Genomic DNA, 24,290 nt, shown 5'->3' on the forward strand with positions numbered 1-24,290 from the left:
TGTGTACCACAAGTTTCGTACATCACTTCTGGCCCACATGAGCTTTCCGCCTGAGATCCTCAATATACAGTAGTTTTGCACCTCTTACACAGAGCATCATTCCATGTATTGGTAAATGGACATACGGCATGTCCCTTGCCGATCCAGCGATCGGTTGAAAAAGGATGCCCACGCTCCATGATTTTTTTACACGACCGCACTGAGAACGCTCACCGAGCGAGTTGGTGCAGTTGTTAGTACACTAGACTCGCATTCAGGAGGACGGCGGTTCAAACCTGGGCTCAATCATCCTGACTTAGGTTCCATGATTTCTCTAAATCCTTCAGGCAAATGCCGGGATGGTTTCTCTGGAAGGGAACAGCCAATTTCCTTCACCATCCTTCCCTAATCCGATTGGACTGACGACCTCGCTGTTTGGTCCCCTCCCCAAATCAACAACCAACCAACTGGAATCGCTCATAGGAGGGCTGAAACGAAGGATCTTGGTGATTATACTGAGAGGCCACACCTTCCCCTACAGAGCGAATGCTGAGGACCTTCTAAAGCTGGCCAAATCAGGTGATGAGGTGTGCTTCATGCTTGAATGTATGAAGCGATGTGGATTCGAGGCAAGAAGCCACATGAATGTAGCCAAATCGGAGGCAATACGTATTGGAAAGGGGCCTCCAGGAGGGCTATGTGGCGCCCTTCCCACAGGTGGATGTAACCATATGTTTAGGCATTTCACTTACATGGGACGTGGGTCACATGGCTACCGCGAAGAACAACGACTCCTGCAGGCGATACGCAGACCCTACTTCGACGCATGGACCTACTATAGTGTGTCCAGTACCTTAATCTTCACACCCACAACCGACAGTGATAGCATGCAAACTGTGGGCGGTGTTTAGATATTACTTTACTGCTAAATTCCTATTTAACGTCCATTTCGGCTCCTTTACCCTCCCTTCACGTGAAGGTGGACTGAAGGTATAAATGTATGAGTGAGGACTGCAATTTTATATCAGTGCCCAATGGCGAAACTATGGACCCATCAACATACTTCAAATGCAGGCCGTCTATTAGAGGCATCCATCCTGCCTCCTGTTACGACTGCGCTCATTGGTCCCTCTGTTTCCCACATCTCGGCATTCTAACTCAAATAAAGTTAAGAGCAGCCCAGTCTCCCCAACACTAGAGCTCCAAAGGCGAGAGATATTTATCATTCACTGCTGAGATACATCCCTTGCAACGTGACTGAGAGTTTAAAACCTGGCCGCACATGGCCTCTGGTGTGAAGAGCAGTCCAACGGCCCTTCCTCCCTAATATGGGTACGAGCAATGTGGTACCATATTGTCAACCAGAAATACGCGACGAGAAACACAATGCAAGCTGTTGGGCTGACGGATTCTCCCTTCTACCCACAGTGCGATCTCCCGGACACTGATGAAAACCATTTAATATGTGGATCAGCATTTGACGAATGGATGCTGGTACACAAGATCCTCACCTGTTACCTTCATGCCCTGCCGCACACGACTAACCCCCGGCTCCTCCTACGCCCGGAAGATACTTACTTCCTGACCACAGAGACTCATTCTCTCACATGGTTTAAAGGCATTTTCATTTACCACATTTTGACTATTGGCAGTATCTCCAAGGCAAGCATAGCGCACACCTCGCTATCAACATCTCTACACAAATTATTTGCGCAGTGTCTCTGTAAACCTCCCCTCACAGCTGGGGGGTACTGGGCAGGGAACGCCCCCGTACTGGACCTTGACAAGAGGCGAAATGGTAGCGACTTGGTACCAATAGACGCTGTCCACAGATGGGAAGCATGCACGTAATGACGAGCAGGATTTCGTTTACATCATTAGCTTCATTACCTTTCGTCCGTGTGGTAATTGTCTAACCAATATAACCGTAGCAATTTCTATTTTCTTATTTGTTCTTGGATGTTTTGAATTCACCTAGTTGTTGTAAGACTGCGCGCGACGTAAGTGTGTTTAAATTTTATTTCGTGCTGATGTGATTTTGTTTTATTTAAATTTTTTTACAATGTCTTGTCTACAAGAAAAAATTTGTATTAAAATAATATCCCAAAATTTGGAGTTGAAGGGGGCTGTTCAGGGACTGGAAGGGAAAAGCATCGTGGCCAGGCCGCTGGTTTCGATTCCTTGCCCACCCTGTCTCCACAAGCCTGAAGCTGGTCACTCTACTTCCTTAAGGCAACATAATACGCTGGTTAAGGGCAAGGAAGAAAGAAGAAAGAAATAGGAATTTGAATTTGCCAGAAAGGGGGGAGAGGTGATAGTGTAAAGCTCCTGATCACCAGTCCTTTCGTCAGTGTGTTGTATCACCTAATTTTCAACATTCTTCTGTATCGTCACGTCTCAGATTTCTTTTACGGTTTTTCCACGGTCCATGATTCATTACCATATAATTCTGTGTCCCAAAAGTACATTCTCAGAAATTTATTACTCAAATTAAGGCCTGCGTTTGATACTAGTAGACATCTATTGGCCAGATGCTTGTGCCCCGACCAGCTGAGCTACTTTTCTTCAAAAGATAACAGAATTCCTTAACTTCCTCTAATTCGTGATGACCAATTTTGGTGTTAAGCATCTCGCTATCTTCATTCCTGCTACTCCTCATTACTTTCGTCTTTCCTCGGTTTACTGTCAATCCATATTCTATACTCATTAGACTGTTTTTCCATTCAACAGATCCTGTACTTCTTCAGACTCGCTATAGACAGCAGTGCCATCAGCGAATCTTATCGTTGATATTCTTTCACCCTGAATTTTAATCCCACTCTTCAACCTTTCTTTTATTTCCGTCATTGCTTCTCCGATGTAAAGATTGACCAATAGAGGCGAAAGACTACATTCTTGTCTTACTCGCTTTTTAATGCGAGCGCTTCGTTCTTGATCTTCCAGTCTTACTTTCCCTCTTAGTTCTTGAACTTGTTGTATGTTCCCTATCTTTCCCAATAGATTACTCCCATTTTTCTCAGAATTTCGAATATCTTGTATTATTTTACAGTGTCGAACGCTTTTTTCAGGTCGACAAATCCTATGAAAGTCTCTTGATTTTTCTTCAGCCTTGCTTCCATTATCAAGTGCAAAGTCAGGACTGCTATAGAGTGCAAAGTCAGGATTGCTTGTCTGGTGCCTTTACCTTTCCTAAAGCCAAACTGATCATCATCTAACAGATCATCAATTTCCCATTCTTCTGTATACTATTTTTTTCAACAACCTGCATGCATGCATGAACTGTTAAGCTGATTGCGCCATAGTTCTCGCACTTGTCGGTCCTTGATATCTTTGGAATTGTGTGGATGCTATTTTTCAGAAGGTCTGATGGTATATCGCCAGTCTCATAGAGTCTACATACCAACTTGAATCTTGGTTTGGTTGCCACTTTGCCTTATGCTTTTAGAAATTCTAATGGAATTTTATCTAGCGCTTCTGCATTATTTGATCTGAAGCCTTCCAGATCTCTCTTAAATTTTAGCTTTAGTACTAAATCCCCTATCTCTCCCAGATGGGTTCCAACTTCTTTTATCACGTCATGAGACAGTTCCTCCTCCGCATAGAGGTATTCGATGTAATAGTTCCACCTACATGCCTTCTTCTCTTAATATAACGCTTGGACTTTCAAAGCCCCTTAATGTTGCTCCCCACTCCCCTGATTTTAATTTCACCGAAGTTTGCTTTTTAACTTTTCTGTATTCTGAGTGAGGCCTTCCGACGCTTATTTCTTTTTTCTGCAACCATTTGGACTTTTCTGCACTTCCTGTTTGTTTCATTTCTGAGTGGTTTGTACTACTGCATTCCTGCCTTTCCCTGAACATTCTTGTGCTTTCTTATTTCGTCGATCAATTGAAGCGTTTCTCCCGTTACCCAAGGTTTGTTCGCAGTTATCTTCCTAACAGCTATGTTTATCTTCCGAACATCTGTGACTGCTCTTCTTAGAGACGTCTACTCCTGTTCAACTGAGCTGCCTACCGTCGTATCCATATGCTCAAAGAACATCAAACAGGTCTCATCATTCCTGATTACTTCAGAATCCCACTTCTTTCCACTCTGGTCTTTCCGTATGATTCTCTTAAGCTTAAGTCTACTCTTCATCATTACTAAATTGTGATCGGAGTCTATATGGTCCTGGGTATCCCATGTGTGATTCTGGTATCTCTGTCTGACCATGATGCAATCCAGCTGGAATCGTCCCGTGTCTCCCTAAGTTCTTACAAATGTGCCTCATCGTCTTGTGATTCTTGCACAGAGCATTCGCTGTTACTAGCTAAAATTTGTTGCAGAATTCAGTTCCAGTCCCTCATGGTTATTAGTTTTTAGTCTCCCTTTATATACTGAATTACTCACTGAATATCCTCATACAGTTTTCTATCTCTTCACCTTCTACTTGCAACTTCGGCATGTAAGCTGAACTATTATTGTCGGTGTTGGTTTGCTACTGACTCTGATGAGAACAACCCTATCGTTGAACTGTTCACAGTACCGCACTCTCTGCTGTAGCTTCCTAGTCATACTGAACTCTAGGCGCTTTATACAATTTTCTACTTCTATTGATATTACCTTATATTCTTCTGACGAGTAATTCTTGTCTTCCTTCCATTTCACTTCACTGATCACCACTACACCTAGATTAAGTCATAGCATTTCCCTTTTCAGGTTTTCTAGTTTTCCTGCCATACTCAAATTTCTGATATTCAGTCCCCCGACTCGGAGAATATTACCTTTTCGTTGGGTATAGAACTTTTTTCTCATGTCATCTCCCACTTGATAGTTCCCTCCTGGAGATCCGAATGGGAGACTAACCCGTAATTTTTTGTCAATGGAGAGGGCATCATGACACTTTTTCAGTTACAAGCCACATGTGCTGTGGATATACATTATGTGTCTTAGATCCAGTGGTTTCCAGTGTCTTCTGCATCCTCAAACCGTGGATAATTGGTGATTCTTCCGCCTTTTAGGGGTAGTTTCCCACGCTAAGGGCAAGAGTGTGCCCTGAACCTCTGTCCGCTCCTCCGCCCTCTGTGACTACGCCGCTGACAGAACATGGGTGGCTTCTTATGTCAGAAGTGTTCAGCGGCCAATGCTGATGATTTCTATTCGAAATTTAAGCATTGGCTAAGTACGCAACTCTATCATATCCGGAAGGAATGGGGCCAATGTGTGCAGACAGCTGAACTCTCCTCGTGCAGTATCCCAGCCGGCAATGCCATACGACATTTACATTTACAGTGGGAGAAGATGGAGGTTTGATCTGACCACCTCACATAAATAACTAATGTCGTGGAGCTGCTGGTGGCGTCGCAGAATGCTTTGAGCTGTAATAGGTATAATGTAATGTCGCTGCACACTTGTAACTGAACTGGCACCTATTGAAACTGAGAACGCAAGATGACTATTGTTGATTGGAACAAAAAGATAAACCGGACTATAGCGACCAACTCCAAGCTTTATTCCATCAATTTATAACCGTTGACTGTATGTTGAAATAGTAATTAGGAGGACATAGTTGACATTGTTTTGAGTGTCCAAAATCTCTCGCGCTATGGGGCACGGAAAGGGACATGATTCGACTGATCAATAGAATGAACATACACAGTATAATGGCCCCTAACGTCATGATCCCCAAATGGAAACCGTTTTTCAAAGTAAAACGACACACAGCAACGTCGATCATGACGCTCACGATTCATGCCATTATTGGACTTAAATTAACGGAGAGTGACATACTTGCGGGATGAATACGAGGATGTACCTGTCATGCAAAATAAGTTATTACATACGAGAATTTTTTCAAGATTACTGTATGTAAAGCTCACGAGAACATTTTGACATAAAACCATGCGTACTTACTTACACACACACACACACACACACAAACACACACACACACACACACACACACACACACACACATAAAGATAGAGAGAAAGAGAACTATAAAGTTGATTCTACAAAAGTGTCCCTTAAGAAATAGCTCAACAAACAATTTCTTATAGATTCCCGTATTGAAAAGTGAAATGTGAATGTGTTTTAGAGTATACAGGATGGAAATTAATACTTGTAAAATCTACGAACTTCAGGGACAGACTCCTGAGTCGAAATGGAGGAGAAAAGGCCCTGTGAACACGTGTCCGTAAATGCGTCGTTGCCATTATAGATGGCGCTGACGATTGACTGTTCCTCTGACCATGTGTCGCGTGTGCCTTGTGTGTTCAAAAAATGTTCAAACGTGTGTGAATTCCTAAGGGACCAAACTGCTGTGGTCATCGGTCCCTAGACTTACACACTACTTAAACTAACTTATTCTAACTTATGTGAAGCACAATAAACACACACAGACACCCATGCCCGAGGGAGGACTCGAACGGCGGGGGGGCCATGCAATTAGTGACATGGCGCCTCTAACCGCGCGCCACTCCGCGGGACCCTTGTGTGTTGCAGGCTGTGTGTGACGCAAAGTACCGTTAGCAGCAGACTGGTCCGGTATTCATGTCGGGAACAAGCCGAGTCTGTGTTTGTTTACGGCCAAGCGTATGGAAACGATTGAGAGGCAACATGACTGTACCAAGACTAGTACCCTCACAGAGACCAACCGTATCACACAACATTTTAAGCCCTTTTTGGGCGTTTTTGTGATCATGCTTCCTCTCAGACAGACGACTGTGCAGGGATGCGGCGGACTGTACTTACACCGGATTTGGAGGACCAGGTTCTGCAGGAACCCTAGTACAAGCTCCAGGGAAGGGGTCCGCCAAAATGGAGAAACCCGATGTACGTTTATGTGTGTCTTCCATGATATTACACCCACGGAGGCTTCTTTGAACATGTGCTGTGACATGGATGCGATGGAGTTCTGTACGTGTTCTGTGGCGATTTGTTGTCGTTGCACGCACACCATTGATTTCCGGACACATGTTCATAGGACCTTTTTTCTTCCATTTCTAGTCAGGACTCCGTCCTTGTCGGTTTTATTAATGTTTACAGTGCATAAGTATTTATAAAATTAAATGTATATTCTCATCGGTGTCTGACTATGAGCACTTGCGACGGACCGTCTTCAAAGAAATACAACCAAATACACTACTCGCCATTAAAATTGCTACACCAAGAAGAAATGCAGATGATAAACGGCTATTCATTGGACAAATATATTATACTAGAACTAACATGTGATTACATTTTCACGCAATTTGGGTGCATAGATCCTGAGAACTCAGTACCCAGAACAACCATCTCTGGCCGTAATAACGGCCTTGATACGCCTGGGCATTGAGTCAAACAGAGCTTGGATGGCGTGTACAGGTACAGCTGCCCATGCAGCTTCAACAAGATACCACAGTTCATCAAAAGAAGTGACTGGCGTATTGTGGCAAGCCAGTTGCTCGGCCGCCATTGACCAGACGTTTTCAATTGGTGAGAGATCTGGAGAACGTGCTGGCCAGGGCAGCACTCGAACATTTTCTGTGTCCAAAAAGGCCCGTACATGAACTTCAACATGTGGTAGGTCATTATCCTGCAGAAATGTAGGGTTTCGCAGGCATCGAATGAAGGGTAGAGCCACGGGTCGTAACACATCTGAAATGTAAGGTGCACTGTTTAAAGTGCCGTCAATGCGAACAAGAGGTGATCGAGACGTGTAACCAATGGCACCCCATACCATCACGCCGGGTGATACGCCAGTATGGCTTGACGAATACACGATTCCAATGTGCGTTCACGGCGATGTCGCCAAACACGGATGCGACCATCATGATGCTGTAAACAGAACCTGGATTCATCCGAAAAAATGCACCCATGTTCGTCGTTGAGTACACCATCCAGGGGCTCCTGTCTATGATGCAGCATCAAGAGCCATGGTCTCCGAGCTGATAGTCCATGCTGCTGCAAACGTCGTCGAACTGTTCGTGCAGATTGTTGTTGTCTTGCAAACGTCCCCATCTGTTGACTCAGGGATCGAGACGGGGCTGCACGATCCGTTACAGCCATGCGGTTAAGATGCCTGTCATCTCGACTGCTAGTGATACGAGGCGGTTGGGATCCAGCACCGAGTTCCGTATTACCTTCCTGAACCCACCGATTCCATATTCTGCTAATAGTCTTTGGATCTCGACCAGCGCGAGCAGCAATGTCGCGATGCGATAAACCGCAATCGCGATAGGCTACAATCCGACCTTTATCAAAGTCGGAAACGTGAGGGTACGTATTTCTCCTCCTTACACGAGGCATCACAACAACGTTTCACCAGGCAACGCCGGTCAACTGCTGTTTGTGTACGAGAAATCGGTTGGAAACTTCCCTCATGTCAGCACGTTGTAGGTGTCGCCACCGGCGCCAACCTTGTGTGAATGCTCTGAAAACCTAACCATTTGCATATCCTGTCGGTTAAATTTCGCGTCTGTAGCACGTCATCTTCTTGGTGTAGCAATTTTAATCGCCAGTACAGGAACTTCCCCCCCCCCCCCCCCCCCCTCTTGCAGCGGTGTACCGTAGGTCTCTAGAAGAGCGTAGCGTTCCAAAGGATTGGAAAAGGGCACAGGTCATCCTCGTTTTCAAGAAGGGACGTCGAACGGATGTGCAAGACTATAGACCTATATCTCTAATGTTGATCAGTTGTATAATTTTGAAACACGTATTATGTTCGAGTATACAGATAGTGTTGACGATCAGTGGACAAAGTTCTAAACAATCGTACAATATGCGTTAGATGAGTATATGCCAAACAAGATCGTAAGAGATGGAAATGAGCTACCGTGGTACAACAACCGAGTTAGAAAACTGCTGCGGAAGCAAAGGGAACTTCACAGCAAAGATAAACATAGCCAACGCCTTGCAGACAAACAAAAATTACGCGAAAGGTAATGTGAGAGGCGTTCAATGAATTCGAAAGTAAAGTTCTATGTACTGACTTGGCAGAAAATCCTAAGAAATTTTGGTCTTATGTCAAAGCGGTAGGTGGATCAAAACAAACTCTGTGACCAAAATGGTACTGAAACAGAGGATGACAGACTAAAGGCCGAAATCTAAATGTCTTTTTCCAAAGCTGTTTCACAGAGGAAGACTGCACTGTAGTTCCTTCTCTAGATTGTCGCACAGATGACAAAATGGTAGATATCGAAATAGACGACAGAGGGATAGAGAAACAATTAAAATCACTCAAAAGAGGAAAGGCCGCTGGACTTGATGGGATACCAGTTCGATGTTACACAGAGTACGCGAAGGAACTTGCCCTCCTTCTTGCAGCGGTGTACCGTAGGTCTCTAGAAGAGCGCAGCGTTCCAAAGGATTGGAAAAGGGCACAGGTCATCCCCGTTTTCAAGAAGGGACGTCGAACGGATGTGCAGAACTATAGACCTATATCTCTAACGTCGATCAGTTGTAGAATTTTGGAACACGTATTATGTTCGAGTATAATGACTTTTCCGGATACTAGAAATCTACTCTGTAGGAATCAGTATGGGTTTCGGCTGGCGCTATTCGTCCACGAGACTCAGAGGGCCATAGACACGGGTTCCCAGGTAGATGCCGTGTCTCTTGACTTCCGCAAGGCGTTCGATACAGTTCCCCACAGTCGTTTAATGAACAAAGTAAGAGCATGTGGACTATCAGACCAATTGTGTGATTGGATTGAAGAGTTCCTAAATAACAGAACGCAGCATGTCATTCTCAATGGAGAGAAGTCTTCCGAAGTAAAAGTGATTTCAGATGTGCCGCAGGAGAGTGTCGTAGGACCTTTGCTATTCACAATATACATAAATGACCTTGTGGATGACATTGGAAGTTAACTGAGGCTTTATTTTGGATGATGCTGTGGTATATCGAGAGGTTTTAACAATGGAAAATTGTACTGAAATGCAGGAGGATCTGCAGCGAATTGACGCATGGTGCAGGGAATGGCAATTGAATCTCAATGTAGACAAATGTAATGTGCTGCGAATACATAGGAAGATAGATCCCTTATCATTTAGCTACAATATAGCAGGTCAGCAACTGGAAGCAGTTAATTCCATAAATTATCTGGGAGTACGCATTAGGAGTGATTTAAAATGGAATGATGATATAAAGTTGATCGTCGGTAAAGCAGATGCGAGACTAAGATTCATTGGAAGAATCCTAAGGAAATGCAATCCGAAAACAAAGGAAGTAGGTTACAGTACGCTTGTTCGTCCAGTGCTTGAATACTGCTCAGCAGTGTGGAATCCGTACCAGATAGGGTTGATAGAAGAGATAGAGAAGATCCAAGGGAGAGCAGCGCGCTTCGTTACACGATCATTTAGTAATCGCGAAAGCATTACGGAGATGATAGATAAACTCCAGTGGAAGACTCTGCAGGAGAGACGCTCAGTAGCTCGGTACGGGCTTTTGTTGAAGTTTCGAGAACATACCTTCACTGAAGAGTCAAGCAGTATATTGTTTCCTCCTACGTATATCTCGCGAAGAGACCATGAGGATAAAATCAGAGAGATTAGAGCCCACACAGAGGCATACCGACAATCCTTCTTTCCACGAACAATACGAGACTGGAATAGAAGGGAGAGCCGATAGAGGTACTTAAGGTACCCTCCGCCACACACCGTCAGGTAGCTTGCGAAGTATGGATGCAGATGCAGATGTAGTGTATTATAACTCATGAGGTTATAGGTGATGCTGGGGGTAGTCTCCGTTCTCCTTCTGCCGCACAGTCGCAGCCCGGTGGGGAGTGGATTGGCGTACCACCAAACTGTCAATTTCCCGCATTTGTGTATGCGAATCCCACTCTCTAAGTGAAGTCACTGCCAGCAGAACTTAGAATTTTAAGCGCCGTCACCTAATGACAAGCTTGTACGCCACCATGAAGGGAACAGACTTGCTATCAGCATACAGTCAACTCTTAACGAAGAAAATGTTAATCTTCGAAAGCTCGTGTTTTAATGCCGATTGCCAGGGATTGGAAACGGGTATTTGCTTGCTATCGGAGGCCTGTGTATCTTCTGTGCCGAATGCAGGCAGACATAATCGGCTACAACAGCGTGTTCGATCGACAGCGGGCGACTCGTGGCAGTGCGTGGCCGGCGAGGGCGTGTTCCGGCTGCAGCTGCGGCCGGCGCGCAACGTGTCGGAGGCGTCCCGCGCATGCGCGCGCCGCGGCGCCCGGCTGGCGCACGTGGCCGCCGCCTCCTCGCGCCGCTCGCTGGGGCTGGCCGCCCTGCTGCCCCCGGGCCGGCGCGCCCTCGTCGGACTCAGGGCCGTGGAGCACGGCAACCACAGCGCGCGCCCCAGCTTTCAGACCGTCACCGGTGAGGCGCCCACACCGCTAGCCTCACACCCACTCGTATTCCAACTCACCCTACTTAACTATTTTCTTGGACAACATGGTTGTGGAGAGAAGCAGCGATTAGTATGATTAATCAATAATTCAAAAACAGTCTTCATCGCATTTATTATTATACCGCCAACCGGTTTCAATATGACGTAGGGGTCATCTTCTGGGCGTTTACACCTTTGGTCGACTGCTGGTCTACATAATTGCAGGAAACTCACTGCAGTTATGTAGACAGGAGTGACATCACCGTTAGTCGACCAATGGTGTGAAAGCTCAGAAGATGACCCCTACGTCATATTGAAACCGGTTGGCGGTATAATAATAAATGCGATGAAAACTGTTTTTGAATTATTGACTACTTATGTCTTTTTTTTTTTTTTTTTTTTGTTCTGGCATTTGATTTCTACTTTTCCTTTTTCTTCTGCACTTCCGTTATTAGACCAGCTGTGATGTGACTGATGCCATCTTTTTCTCGGTCATCCTGGATCTTTCTTTTCCATTTTGGTTTACAGTTCTTTATCTGACGTGGTATCCTCTCTAGATCCATTTTTTTTATAGATGTTCATTTCATTTTTTATTATTTCTTCAGCGAGTATTTCTTTCACACACCTAATTTTTAACTGCTTTTGAATATCGTTGTTTCGTTTTTCATCTTTTTTTTCACTTCTCATTTCTATTCCTCGTATACGATTTCCTTCCAGAATGAGATTTTCACTCTGCAGCGGAGTGTGCACTGATATGAAACTTTCTGGCAGACTAAGACTGCTTGCCGGACCGAGACTCGAACTCGGGACCTTTGCCTTTCGCGGGCAAGTGCTCTACCATCTGAGCTACCCAAGCACGACTCACCCCCCGTCCTCACAGCTTTACTTCTGCCAGTATCTCGTCTCCTACCTTCCAAACTGTACAGAAGCTCTCCTGCGAACCTTGCAGAACTAGCACTCCTGAAAGAAAGGATATTGCGGAGACATGGCTTAGCCAGTTGGTAGAGCACTTTGCCCGCGAAAGGCAAAGGTGCCAATTTCGAGTCTCAGTCGGACACACAGTTTTAATCTGCCAGGAAGTTTCATATCAGCGCACACTCCGCTGCACAGTGAAAATCTCATTCTGGAAACATCCCCCAGGCTGTGGCTAAGACATGTCTCTGCAATACCCTTTCTTTCAGGAGTGCTATTTCTGCAAGATTCGCAGGAGAGCTTCTGTAAAGTTTGGAAGGTGGGAAACGAGGTACTGGCAGAAGTAAAGCTGTGAGGACAGGGCATGAGTCGTGCTTGGGTAGCTCAGTTGGTAGAGCACTTGCCCGCGAACGGCAAAGGTCCCGAGTCGAGTCTCGGTCCGCCACACAGTTTTAATCTGCCAGGAAGTTTCTTACGATTTTCTTCTTTATCCACTACAAACGATTCACATCTATATAATGGAGCTGGCAATGCAACAGTTTTGTAAAATTACAGTCCCTTTTCTTTCCGCACTCGTAAGATATTTTACATTCAGGATAGTTAAAACATTTTATCTGCTCAATTTGTGTTGTGATTAACTACTGCCTCAGTTCTCACTGAACATTTTCCGCAAAATAGCAATGACTTAGAATTACTAGAAGATATTGTCATATTGAATTCTATATGTATTGTATTTTGTGCATAAATTTCATTCCGTAAATCGTCTTCTTGAAAGATTTGTGTAAGAAACCTCAGCTTGGAGCCCGCCCAATTGGCCGTACGGTCTAATGCACGGCTTTCCGGGCGTTGACGAGCGTCTGGTCACCGGCACGAATCCGGCCAGCGGATTTGTGACGAGGTCCGGTGAACCGACTTGTCTGTGGATGGTTTTTAGGCGGTTTTCCATCTGCCTCGGCGAATGCGGGCTGGTTCCCCTTATTCCGCCTCATTACACTATGTCGGCGATTGCTGCGCAAACAAGTTCTCCACGTACGCGTACACCACCATTACTCTACCACGCAAACATAGGGTTACACTCGTCTGGTGTGAGACGTTCCCTGGGAGGTCCAACGGGGGCCGAACCGCACAATAACCCTGGGTTCGGTGTGGGGTGGCGGAGGGGTGAAGTGGACTGCGGTAGTCGTCGTGGGGTTGTGGACCACTGCGGCTGCGGCGGGGGATGGAGCCTCTCCGTCGTTTATAGGTCCCCAGTTAACATACAATACAACCTGAGCTTATAGGAGTGATTTTAACTTCACCAAATTGTTTAATTGTATCGCAGTGCGAAACTTGAACAAACAGGAAAACAACAGAGCAGGCGGTGAGAAGGCTTGGAGATTTAGTGTTACAGAACGATAATGAAGAACAACTGAAGAGAGAAAGAGAGAGAGTTATCAACGTGGAGGTACTGAGAAGATTACAGGAAACCAGATCTCTGTGGAGTGCGACAATCCTGGCTCTGGAAGTCACAGCGTTCACTCCTACATTTCAAAAAGACAACCTCCGTTTATTAATATCCTTTTAGATCGAAATATGATGTGATTGACAACCGTCGTACCGACTCTCAATAGTAAGACATCACGCACAATATTCAAATTATCTTCAGGTGCTCGTCTCATATAGGTGATGCCGACAGCAGCGCCATATTCTGCCTGTTTACATATCTCTGTATATCTATTAACGTAGTGAGCCTTCGGTGCGCCAACAATTAGAAGCGAATGAAGTTATTCGGGCTGTGGTAGCTGGGAGTTGAGCATGGGACATGATCGGTGAGAGCGCGTTTAGCAGCTAGGCGTTTCGGCGTAGCCAACGCCCCATGGATAAGATGTTATTTCTTCACTGAGTAGGTAAATATCGATGTGCTGCGGCTCTGTGTACACTACAGAGCAGGTTGTGTTTACGAGTAAGTTTATCAATGTAATAGATAAAATTTTGTGGTACAGCATTGTTAACTGCGAACAATTTAATGTGTGACTTTGTAGGCAGACATTAATTACACTGATTGTAAGCGGTTTACTGCTCTGTCCGCTCATTTATTCCGTTTAAGTAAAGCTGCTGGCAACCTTGAATTTTAAATTGCACTTACCATTCGGTATTTATAGAGCCTGAGCCCACCCGCTAGGAACTTTCATTTCAGCATCTCATCAAGGGAGCCAGACACCACGACCTACGCGTTATCATTGTGCTGGGACACCATTATCATCAAGACTCCAGGTTTGTGGGAAGTTAGAACTTCTGTGCGTTCTAGAATACTGTAGGCGGTGGGCGCGAGGACTTCTGACACCAAATCTGTAGGCGCCCCGGTGGTCCCGGTCGCCTACGGTAGACTGGATGGCCGAGCGGTGACCTCTCCAGTTGCCAGGATGCAAGCAAATGACTGTGGACGCGTCAGAAACGCCAAAGAAACATTATTAATTCACGACACCTTTATTCCTGCCGAGTACAATGTGGCTTGGTGATATCAACGACCTTCCCGAGCCCTCGCTGACTCATAGCGATGACACCAGCTCCAGGCCACACAGTCTTGCTATCGCAGCGCCGCGTGCTGTGGCGTAGCGAAGGAATGTCCTTACTCCATACTTCGGCTGCACGTGGCTGGCGGCGCCCGGCTGGCCGGCCGGCTCAGCTGCGGACAGCAAGCCGCTGCGCGTATGAGGCTCTGGGTTGGAGTCCCGGCGCTGTCAGCATGAGAGGCGTTCTCATAGTGCGGAGTGTACTCTATCCCACCACGTCTTCTTCCCTGCTCCTCCTAGTGGCTCGTCTGTGGTGGACGGGCGGAACGGGCTGCAGTCCCCCAGCGTCGTCGGATCACCCGGTTGTGACGGTGGATGCACAGGGCCTAGGCCCCGCACGATCTCGACGACGGCTCACTGATGTGGTTAGCATTGGCGGCGAGCGAGTCTGCCGCGATGTCTGCTAATCCTGGGTTGATGATTGACAGGGGCAGCAGAGAGGACCAGAGCTGGTACTGTCCCCTCACGTCTGCTGCTGGATGGGCCGCCCTTACTGCAACATCTCCTTAATAAAGATTAACATGTCGATCACCGAGCTGAGCGCTACGCAGCGGCCCAGTACAATTCTAACTGCAAGTTTAACTGCGAGTGCCTCGTTGCTATCAAAGCTGGCGTATTTAAAGGAAGCACGAGTGACGTCCTGAGCCATGCTCGTTTGTAATGAACACATTCGTTCCACTTATACTGCTGATTGATCTGTCGCACTCGCCCCTTAGGTGTTCTTGCGACAGAGTTACGTGTTGTTACGGCAGACTTACACGAAGTTGCGAAATGCAGTACAGCTGACGCTATGCCTCCGTCTTACATTTTACGAAAGTCTCCGTCTAACACAACCCCGCGTCTCTCGCCTGTTGTGTGTAACTCGGCCATTGCCCCTGCGAGACGACTCATTCCGATATATGCGAAATCCTCTTACCTCTTGGCTAACCTGCTGGCTCTCGGCATAGGCAACGAAACTTTGACAATATTCCGCGTTTCCAACTCTTTACTATTCCGTGGCACTACAATACAGATATGGCCCCTCACACGCTCTGCATTCAAAGTACAAATTTGGACAGACAGGTGTAATTGCTCGAGATGAAATACGCACGATCGGCACTAGGACCCTGATTGTGATGGGTGTTACCGCTTGTTTCCGCTAGGCAGCAAAGGTTAATCAGTTCCCAAACATTTAGTGCCCACCAAAATTGCTGTTCATTCTCAATAAATTTCATTCGTAGGAGGCACGACCAAACAAGAAGAGACAAACTTTTAGGACACATTTCAAGTCTCAACAACATCATTGGAACAATAGCAGAAGGAGCTACTGAGGGAAAGTATCGCCGAGGCGATCAAGAATGTCATACATGCAGCAGATTAGGTGCGATGTGGGAAGAAAAACATAGATGGAAATTAAGAGGAAGGCATACAGCAGAAAACGGCGCACTGCTGCATACCGACCTCAGGGTTGAACACTGCAGAGAGACAGATCCCAGTGATTGTCCTGTCACCAGCATCGTAAATATAAAGACTGAACAGCGTATGTGAAAAACCACAGCTTTGTCTGCCCTCATTATTTGTTTGTATCGGTTCTGCATACACGCCTTCTGTATCTAAGAGTACTGGTACTTCCTTTCAAAGACTTTTTACAGCTGCTACAAGCTGTAAAGAGTAGCCTCTGTTCTCCATTGCTCTCAGTAACTTTTCTCCAACTATATTGTGGAACGTCTTCTCGAAATCTATATAAGCAATATGCGTCTCTGTGTTCAACACTCTCTGCTTTCCAATAAGCTATCATAAAATAAAAACTGCATGAGTCCTTGATTGCCCCTTCCTAAATCCGACCTGTTCTTCCACTAGCAAACACTTAATTATCAGTTTTATTTCTAAAATTCTTGCATAGTTTTCGTATGCTGGGTTAAGTAAGCGTATCCCTCTGTAGTTTTCACACATATTTTTTTTTCCTTTTATTACATATCGTTATTAGTTTTGCTTTCTTCCGTCTTTTTGCTTTCAGACATGTTAAAAAAAAGTAACAATTTAAGTTGTAGTGATTGTCCTCCATACTTAATTAACTCTGCATCAATCCGATCTAAACCTGTTCCTTTTCAATTTTTTGTGGTTTCCGAAATTTTATTTGTTTTGTTTCCTTAAATATCGTTTGCGTCTCGAGTGTCAGCCGGCACGACCTCTATCTCGCGCGCTAATCTAAAAGGGTGGCAGGCCAGCCAGCTTGACCCACCAGGCTTTTCTTTTTTTTTTTTTTTTTTTTTTTGCTACTACTGATTACCATACTGGTTTGCAAGCTTCACTTTCATCTATTTTTTCTATGTGATAGGGAATAGTTTTTGAGAAGTTTTTTGTCACATTGTTATATGATATGTATTTGACAATTTGGTAACATGTTCTTTATCTTGGTTGGTACATTTTCTTGCTACATCTTTTTCTTCACAACTGACCTTAGACCTGTTTCGGTTTCTTTGGGTGTCAAAAATAGTTCAAATGGCTCTAAGCACCATGGGACTTAACATCTGAGGTCATCACTTCCCAAGACTTAGAACTCAAACCTGCGACCGTAGTAGCGTCGTAGTTCCGAACTGAAGCGCCTAGAATCTTTAGCTATCAATGGCATATTACACACATAAAAAAAAAAGGTTTTGCATCATCTCGGTTCCGAGAGTTCCGGAACCTCTACAGAAAATAGGAATAGAATCAACATAAACATCATTTCCGCCCTTTTTATTTCTCATGAAAACCACACATTGCATGTTGTACCACCATACAGCGAGACCTTCAGAGGTGGTGGTCCAGATTGCTGTACACACCGGTACCTCTAATACGCAATAGCACGTTCTCTTGCATTGATGCATGCCTGTATTCGTCGTGGCATACCATCCACAAGGCACTCTTGGTCCAGATTGTCCGACTCCTCAACGGCGATTCGTCATAGATCCCTCAGAATGGTTGGTGGGTCACGTCGTCCATAAACAGCCCTCTTCAATCTATCCCAGGCATGTGCGGTAGGATTCATGTCTGGAAAACATGCTGGCCACTCTATTCGAGCGATGTCGTTATCCTGAAGGAAGTCATTCACAAATGAGCACGATGGGCGCGCGAATTGTCGTCCATGAAGACGAATGTCTCGCCAATATGCTGCCGACATGGTTGCACTGTCTGCCAGAGGATGGCATTCACGTATCGTACAGCAGTTACGGTGTCTTCCGTGACCACCAGCGGCGTACGTCGGCCCCACATAACGCCACCACAAAACATCACGGAATCTCCACCTTGCTGCACTCGCTGGTCAGTGTGTCTGAGGTGTTCAGCCTGACGGAGTTGCCTCCAAACAAGTCTCCGACGATTGTCTGGATGAAGCCGTATGCAATACTCATCGGTGAGGAGAACGTGATGCCAATCCTGAGCGTCCATTCGCCATGTTGTAGAGCCTATCTGTACCGCGTGTACCTCGCTGCATGGTGTCGTGGTTACAAAGATGGACCTCGCCATGGACGTCGGAAGTGAAGTTGCGCATCATGCAGCCTATTGCGCACAGTTTGAGTCGTAACACGACGTCCTGTGACTGCACGAAAAGCATGATTCAACATGGCGGCGTTGCTGTCAGGGTTCCTTCAATCCATAATCCGTAGGTAGCAGTCATCCACTGCGGTCATCCAATGCAGTAGTAGCCCTTGGACGACCTGAGCGAGGCATATCCGAACAACATCGCTTTGGTTCACACCGAGACGCCTGGACAATTCCATTGTTGAGAGCCCTTCCTGGCACAAAGTAAAAATGCGGACGCGATCGAGCCGCGGTATTGACCGTCTAGAGCCGGCCGCGTTGGCCGAGCGGTTCTTGGCGCTTCAGTCCGGAACCGCGTGACTGCTACGGTCGCAGGTTCGAATCCTATCTCGGGCACGACTAATTTATGCTAAGAACAACACATATACTCATGCCCGAGGGAGGAGTCGAACCTCCGGCGGGAGGGGGCTTGCAGTCCGTGGCATGGCGCCTCAAAAATCGCGGCCACTCCGCGTGGCTCTAACAACTTTGGAAAACTGACATTTGAGTTCTGAACTTCACGTACCATAAATATAAAAGCTTACGAAAATCCGTTTCTTATGTGGTCTTCTTGTAAGTCAGAACATTATCAGCTAATTCTCTACTAGTAAAAATTACTGCATAGCTACAAAGCATATAAAAATCTGTAACAGTGCGATACTAAATATTTAAAGGACTTCACCTGGTCGTATAGCGAAACGCCTAGTGCGCTAGCTTACGAGACGGGAAGGTGAATTAGACCCGAATCAAACCCGCACGGCCTATTAACAGTCTTCACTGGTGCACCGGCCAGCCTGAATGTGATTCTTAGACGGTTTCCCACGCTCGTTTAGTAGGCAAATCGTGGGCTGGCCCCCGATTTCCACCTCAGAAAACACGATACACAAGCAGTGAAATTACGATCGCACATAGAACAAAATGCACATATTTCATAAACTGATGGCACACACTCCGACTTTCCTCCCTCAGATAACTGACGACTGAAGTGACAAGAAGACCACTCTGGCAGCAACGTTAAAGAAAATGAATCTGACAAATCTTCAGTAAAGACGGTATAAAGTAGCTTTATACCCAGAAGAAAAATAAATTACGTGAATTTCGGTATAGTGTAACATACAATTTCCTGGTGGCGCCTGTATGCTAGTCCCGCTCCTTGTCATGACAGCAAAAGCTAGTTTTCGGTTGTACTAGGAAGAGCGTTCTTGTTCACACTTTCCATAGTCCTCCTAAATGGATGGTAGTTGGAGCCGACTAGGCCGATCTGAAGGGAGAGTAGTTTTGACGTGACGCCCGGAGCTTTCCAACACCTGTTGCAGAGTAACTTGAGTGTCCAGGCAGGAGACTGCAAGTTACAGATGCGCTACGAGCGGGAGCACGAAATAACCAATGTAAATCCTTACGTTCTGTTCCTGATTGTGATCGGCTGTAATGAGTAAATGTTAAATAATTTCGCGGAGTCAGCTACCAGCCCTCCTGGGACTGAGGTAGCTAGTCGTAGGCTTTCTTGAACGACGTTTGTCTTTAAAGAAATTGTTTCAGAAGTCGGCAGTTAATGATCCTTCGTGGCCAACGATACTATTTTTCCAGTTCGGAGAACCTACACAGTACTAGAAAGTATTTTCCCGTGCGCGAGCGTAGAATTCGGCTCAATCACATTCCTATTTCCTCGGCGAGTGTTACAGTTTAGTGAGTGTGGTTTTGTTTGGTACAAACTGGCCTTATTATAAAGCATTGAGCAATTAGGTAGGTGGAGGTGGTGACTTGGCGATGTTCACTTTAAGCAAGTATGTTGTATTCCTTTCTTTGACATTACAGGCCTTCTCATAGTGATAGTTCTTGGTAGTCTCCCCGGATTTGCTGCTGCAACCTAAAAATCAACATGACTCGGTGTTTCGGCGATCCATCTGTCCGCCATCTTCAGGAGAACGCTGATGCTGCTGGGTTCCCTTTAAAACTGGTACCAAGGTTACAAATCGTCGTCCTATACAGACTTTCGTACAGTACATGGCACAAGCGTCGCATACCAGTGTTGCTGCCTTCAGAGAACGATATACCGCACTCAAAGGCTATTTTCAAACACTCGGGCTGACCGCACCGACGAACGTTCCGTTTTGATGCGGGATAGTACTGGGTTCCACTTCCCGCGAAGAGGAAAATCCTTGTCTCTATTAGTCAGCTGTCAGCCAACCTAATGTCAGTTGCATGTTTTTAAAAACGGTTCCAAAAAGCGGAAGAACTGAAAGTATCCCAATCTCATCAAATTTCATACCAAGACCCTCTTTTAGGCAATGTTCTGCTACCGCCGATTTTTCCCGCTGTTGTAGCCGCGTGTGACGACGATGTTCCACGCACCTCTCCTGAACTATGCGAATCGAATGGCCGATGTAAACCTTCCCACAACGACACGGAATTTTATATATGCCAGGCTTCCTAAGTCTCAAATCATATATTCGTTTCTATGGAAACTTCAGGTGCTGCTTTTATGTAACTTTTTCGCTGTTGACTTCGAATTGCATTTTTGTTTTGTTGTGTGTGGATAACCGGCGGAAGTTGTTAGGATAGTGTGGTACCTCTTCTTTGCAGATAAGGGGGCATTTTCGTTTATTTCTAGTTTTGCTGTTTACTTACGGAGTAAGGAGCGAGCGATAGGTTCCCGTACAGGCTAGCAGAGACGGTTGGCCATCTGTCACTTTCAGAGCCACTGGGATGAGGTGCCGATTCAGAAGTCGCTCCTGACGTCATCAAATAGATACATAGGGAATGTACATTTATTATGGCACTTATCGAGTCATTGCTATTATTAAATATTTGCTAACAAAAGTTGCCTTTTGCCACTCAGACATTAGGAAGAGTCTATGGTCGTAAATGCCATCTTTCAGCAATTTTGCAATGCCAGGAAACGTTGATATTACCAAATAAATGAATAGCTTTGGCATAACCGAAGACGTACCATCCTATACAAACCATATCAATTGTACGCTCAAGCTACAGACTGTGCGCCGTACTCGGCAGTCGCCCGTAAGATGCCTTTCGATCTAGTCATGCAGTAGATCATGCTCTCATAGTTAACAGTTAACTTATAAACAGTGTGGGCAAGTTCGTTTGGCGGTGTTTCTTAAATAAACTCACCATTATGGCATAACGTGCAAAAATTATTTACACAAAGAGACTTCTTCGCGCTTCATTACGTAAAACATAGACAGTAGTATTGCACTTTCAGAATCCGACGGCGCTGCTACGACTCTGCAAGGGAACATGAAACTATGAGAGCATCTCCATATTACAGGTAGGAAGAATTCGTTAGCGGTGGCTCACTAAGACAGTTCACGGACGGACTGGCTTAACTGTCGCAAAACGGGTAACATTAGATTAGATTAGATTAGTTTTTCGTTCCATAGATCCGTGCTGATGAGATCCTCGTGGATGTGGAACATGTCAATATTATTATTATTATTATTGTTTAAGCTGAAATAACAATACTAATAGTATGAATATACTCAATACATCAGTTGTTTCTATTAAAAAATTGGTCAATGGAGTAGAAGGAGTTGGCCACTAGTAAGTCTTTCAGGCTCCTTTTAAACTGATATTTATTTGTAACTAAATTGTTTATGTTTGCTGGCAAATTATTTAAGATGAGTGTTCCTGAGTAGTGGACCCCTTTTTGAACTAAAATAAGTGCTTTTAATTCCTTGTGTAGATCATTTTTGTTCCTGGTATTGTATGTACACTACCGGCCATTAAAATTGCTACACCAATAAGAAATGCAGATGATAAACGGGTATTCATTGGACAAATATATTATACTAGAACTGACATGTGATTACATTTTCACGCAGTTTGGGTGCATAGATCCTGAGAAATCAGTACCCAGAACAACCACCTCTGGCCGTAGTAACGGCCTTGATACGCCTGGACATTAGGTCAAACAGAGCTTGGATGGCGTGTACAGGTACAGCTGCCCATGCAGCTTCAATACGATACCACAAGTCATCAAGACTAGTGACTGGCGTATTGTGACGAGCCAGTTGCTCGGCCACTATTGACCAGACCTTTTCAGTTGGTGAGAGATCTGGAGAATATGCTGGCCAGGGCAGCAGTCGGACATTTTCGGTATCCAGAAAGGCCTGTACAGGACCTGCAACATGCGGTCGTGTATTATCCTGCTGAAATGTAGGGTTTCGCAGGGATCGAACGAAGGGTAGAGCCACGGGTCGTAACACATTTGAAATGTAACGTTCACCGTTCAAATTGCCGTCAGTGCGAACAAGAGGTGACCGAGACGTGTAACCAATGGCACCCCATACCATCACGCTGGATGATACGCCAGTATGGCGATGACCAGTGCACGCTTCCAATGTCCGTTCACCGCGATGTCTCCAAACACGGATGCGACCATCATGATGCTGTAAACAGAACCTGTATTCATCCGAAAAAATGACGTTTTGCCATTGTGCACCCAAGTTCGTCGTTGAGAACAACCATCGCAGGCGCTCCTGTCTGTGATGCAGCGTCAAGGGCAACCACAGCCATGGTCTCCGAGCTGATAGTCCACGCTGCTACAAACGTCGTCGAACTGTTCGTGCAGATGGTTGTTGTCTTGCAAACGTCCCCATCCGTTGACTCAAGGATCGAGACGTGGCTGCACGATCGGTTAGTGCCATGCGGATAAGATGCCTGTTATCTCGACTGCTAGTGATACGAGGCCGTTGGGATCCAGCATGGCGTTCCGTATTACCCTCCTGAACCCACCGATTCCATATTCTGCTAACAGTCATTGGATCTCAACCAACGCGAGTAGCGATGTCGCGATACGATAAATCGCGATAAGCTACAATCCGACCTTTGTCAAAGTCGGAAACGTGATGTTACGTATTTCTCCTCCTTACACGAGGCATCACAACAACGTTTCACCAGGCAACGCCGGTCAACTGCTGTTTGTGTATGAGAAATCGGTTGGAAACTTTCTTCATGTCAGCACGTTGTAGGTGTCGCCACCGGCGCCAACCTTGTGTGAATGCTCTGAAAAGCTAATCATTTGCATATCACAGCATCTTCTTCCTGTCGGTTAAATTTCGCGTCTGTAGCACGTCAGCTTCGTGGTGTAGCAATTTTAATGGCCAGTAGTGTATGAACTGAGCTGTTTATTGGAAAAAGAGGTATATTATTTAGGACAAATTTCATTAAGGAGTAAATATACTGAGAGGCCGTAATTAGTATACCCAGTTCTTTGAAGAGGTTTCTACAGGACGTCCATGAGTTTACTCCACAAATAATACGTATTACACGCTTTCGGACTCTGAAAACTTTTGTTTAACTTCAGGAGTTACCCCAAAATATTATACCATATGACATTATGGAATGAAAGTAGTCGAAGTATGCGAGCTTTTTCATTTTTATGTCGCCTATGTCAGCTAACACTCGAATTGCAAATACAGATTTGAGATTTGTTAAGGCGTTTCTGGAGTTCTGCGGTGTGCTCCTCCCAATTGAATTTATTATCAAGTTGTAATCCCAGGAATTTAAGACTGTCAACCATTTCTATCTGTTCTTCTTCATACTTTATGCATACGGTGGGTGGAAATCTCTTACAGGTTCTGAATTGCATATAGTGAGTCTTTTCGAAGTTTGATGTCAGTGAGTTGGCTTTAAACCATTTATTAATATCCATGAAAATATCACCAGCAGATCTTTCTAGAACTACAGTCAACATACTATTTGTTGCAATACTTGTGTCATCTGCAAACAGAACGAACTCTGTTTCCGGCAGTGTAACTGATGAGAGATCATTAATGTAAACAAGAAAAAGCAACGGCCCTAAGATGGATCCTTGTGGGACACCACATGTAATTTCTTCCCATTCTGATAATGACTGATGATTCAATTCACTAGTCCCTTGCACTGATACCCTTTGTTTCCTGTTAACGAGGTATGGTTTGAACCATTTTGCAGCACTGCCTGTGACACCATAGAATTCTAATT

At 45.3% G+C, this 24,290-nt stretch overlaps 1 protein-coding gene across 1 annotated transcript in view; it reads left to right on the top strand.

Annotated features, from left to right (window-relative positions):
- The window catches only part of LOC124799006, a 71,863-nt gene that overhangs the window by 16,817 nt on the left and 30,756 nt on the right, over positions 1–24,290 (top strand). The window contains exon 3 of the mRNA XM_047262542.1: positions 11,043–11,294. Within this exon, the coding sequence (XP_047118498.1) occupies positions 11,043–11,294 (252 nt within the window). The remainder of the gene's footprint in view (positions 1–11,042; positions 11,295–24,290) is intronic.

Source organism: Schistocerca piceifrons, chromosome 5 (genome assembly GCF_021461385.2).
Source record: "Schistocerca piceifrons isolate TAMUIC-IGC-003096 chromosome 5, iqSchPice1.1, whole genome shotgun sequence".
Taxonomy (NCBI): Eukaryota; Metazoa; Arthropoda; class Insecta; order Orthoptera; family Acrididae; genus Schistocerca; species Schistocerca piceifrons.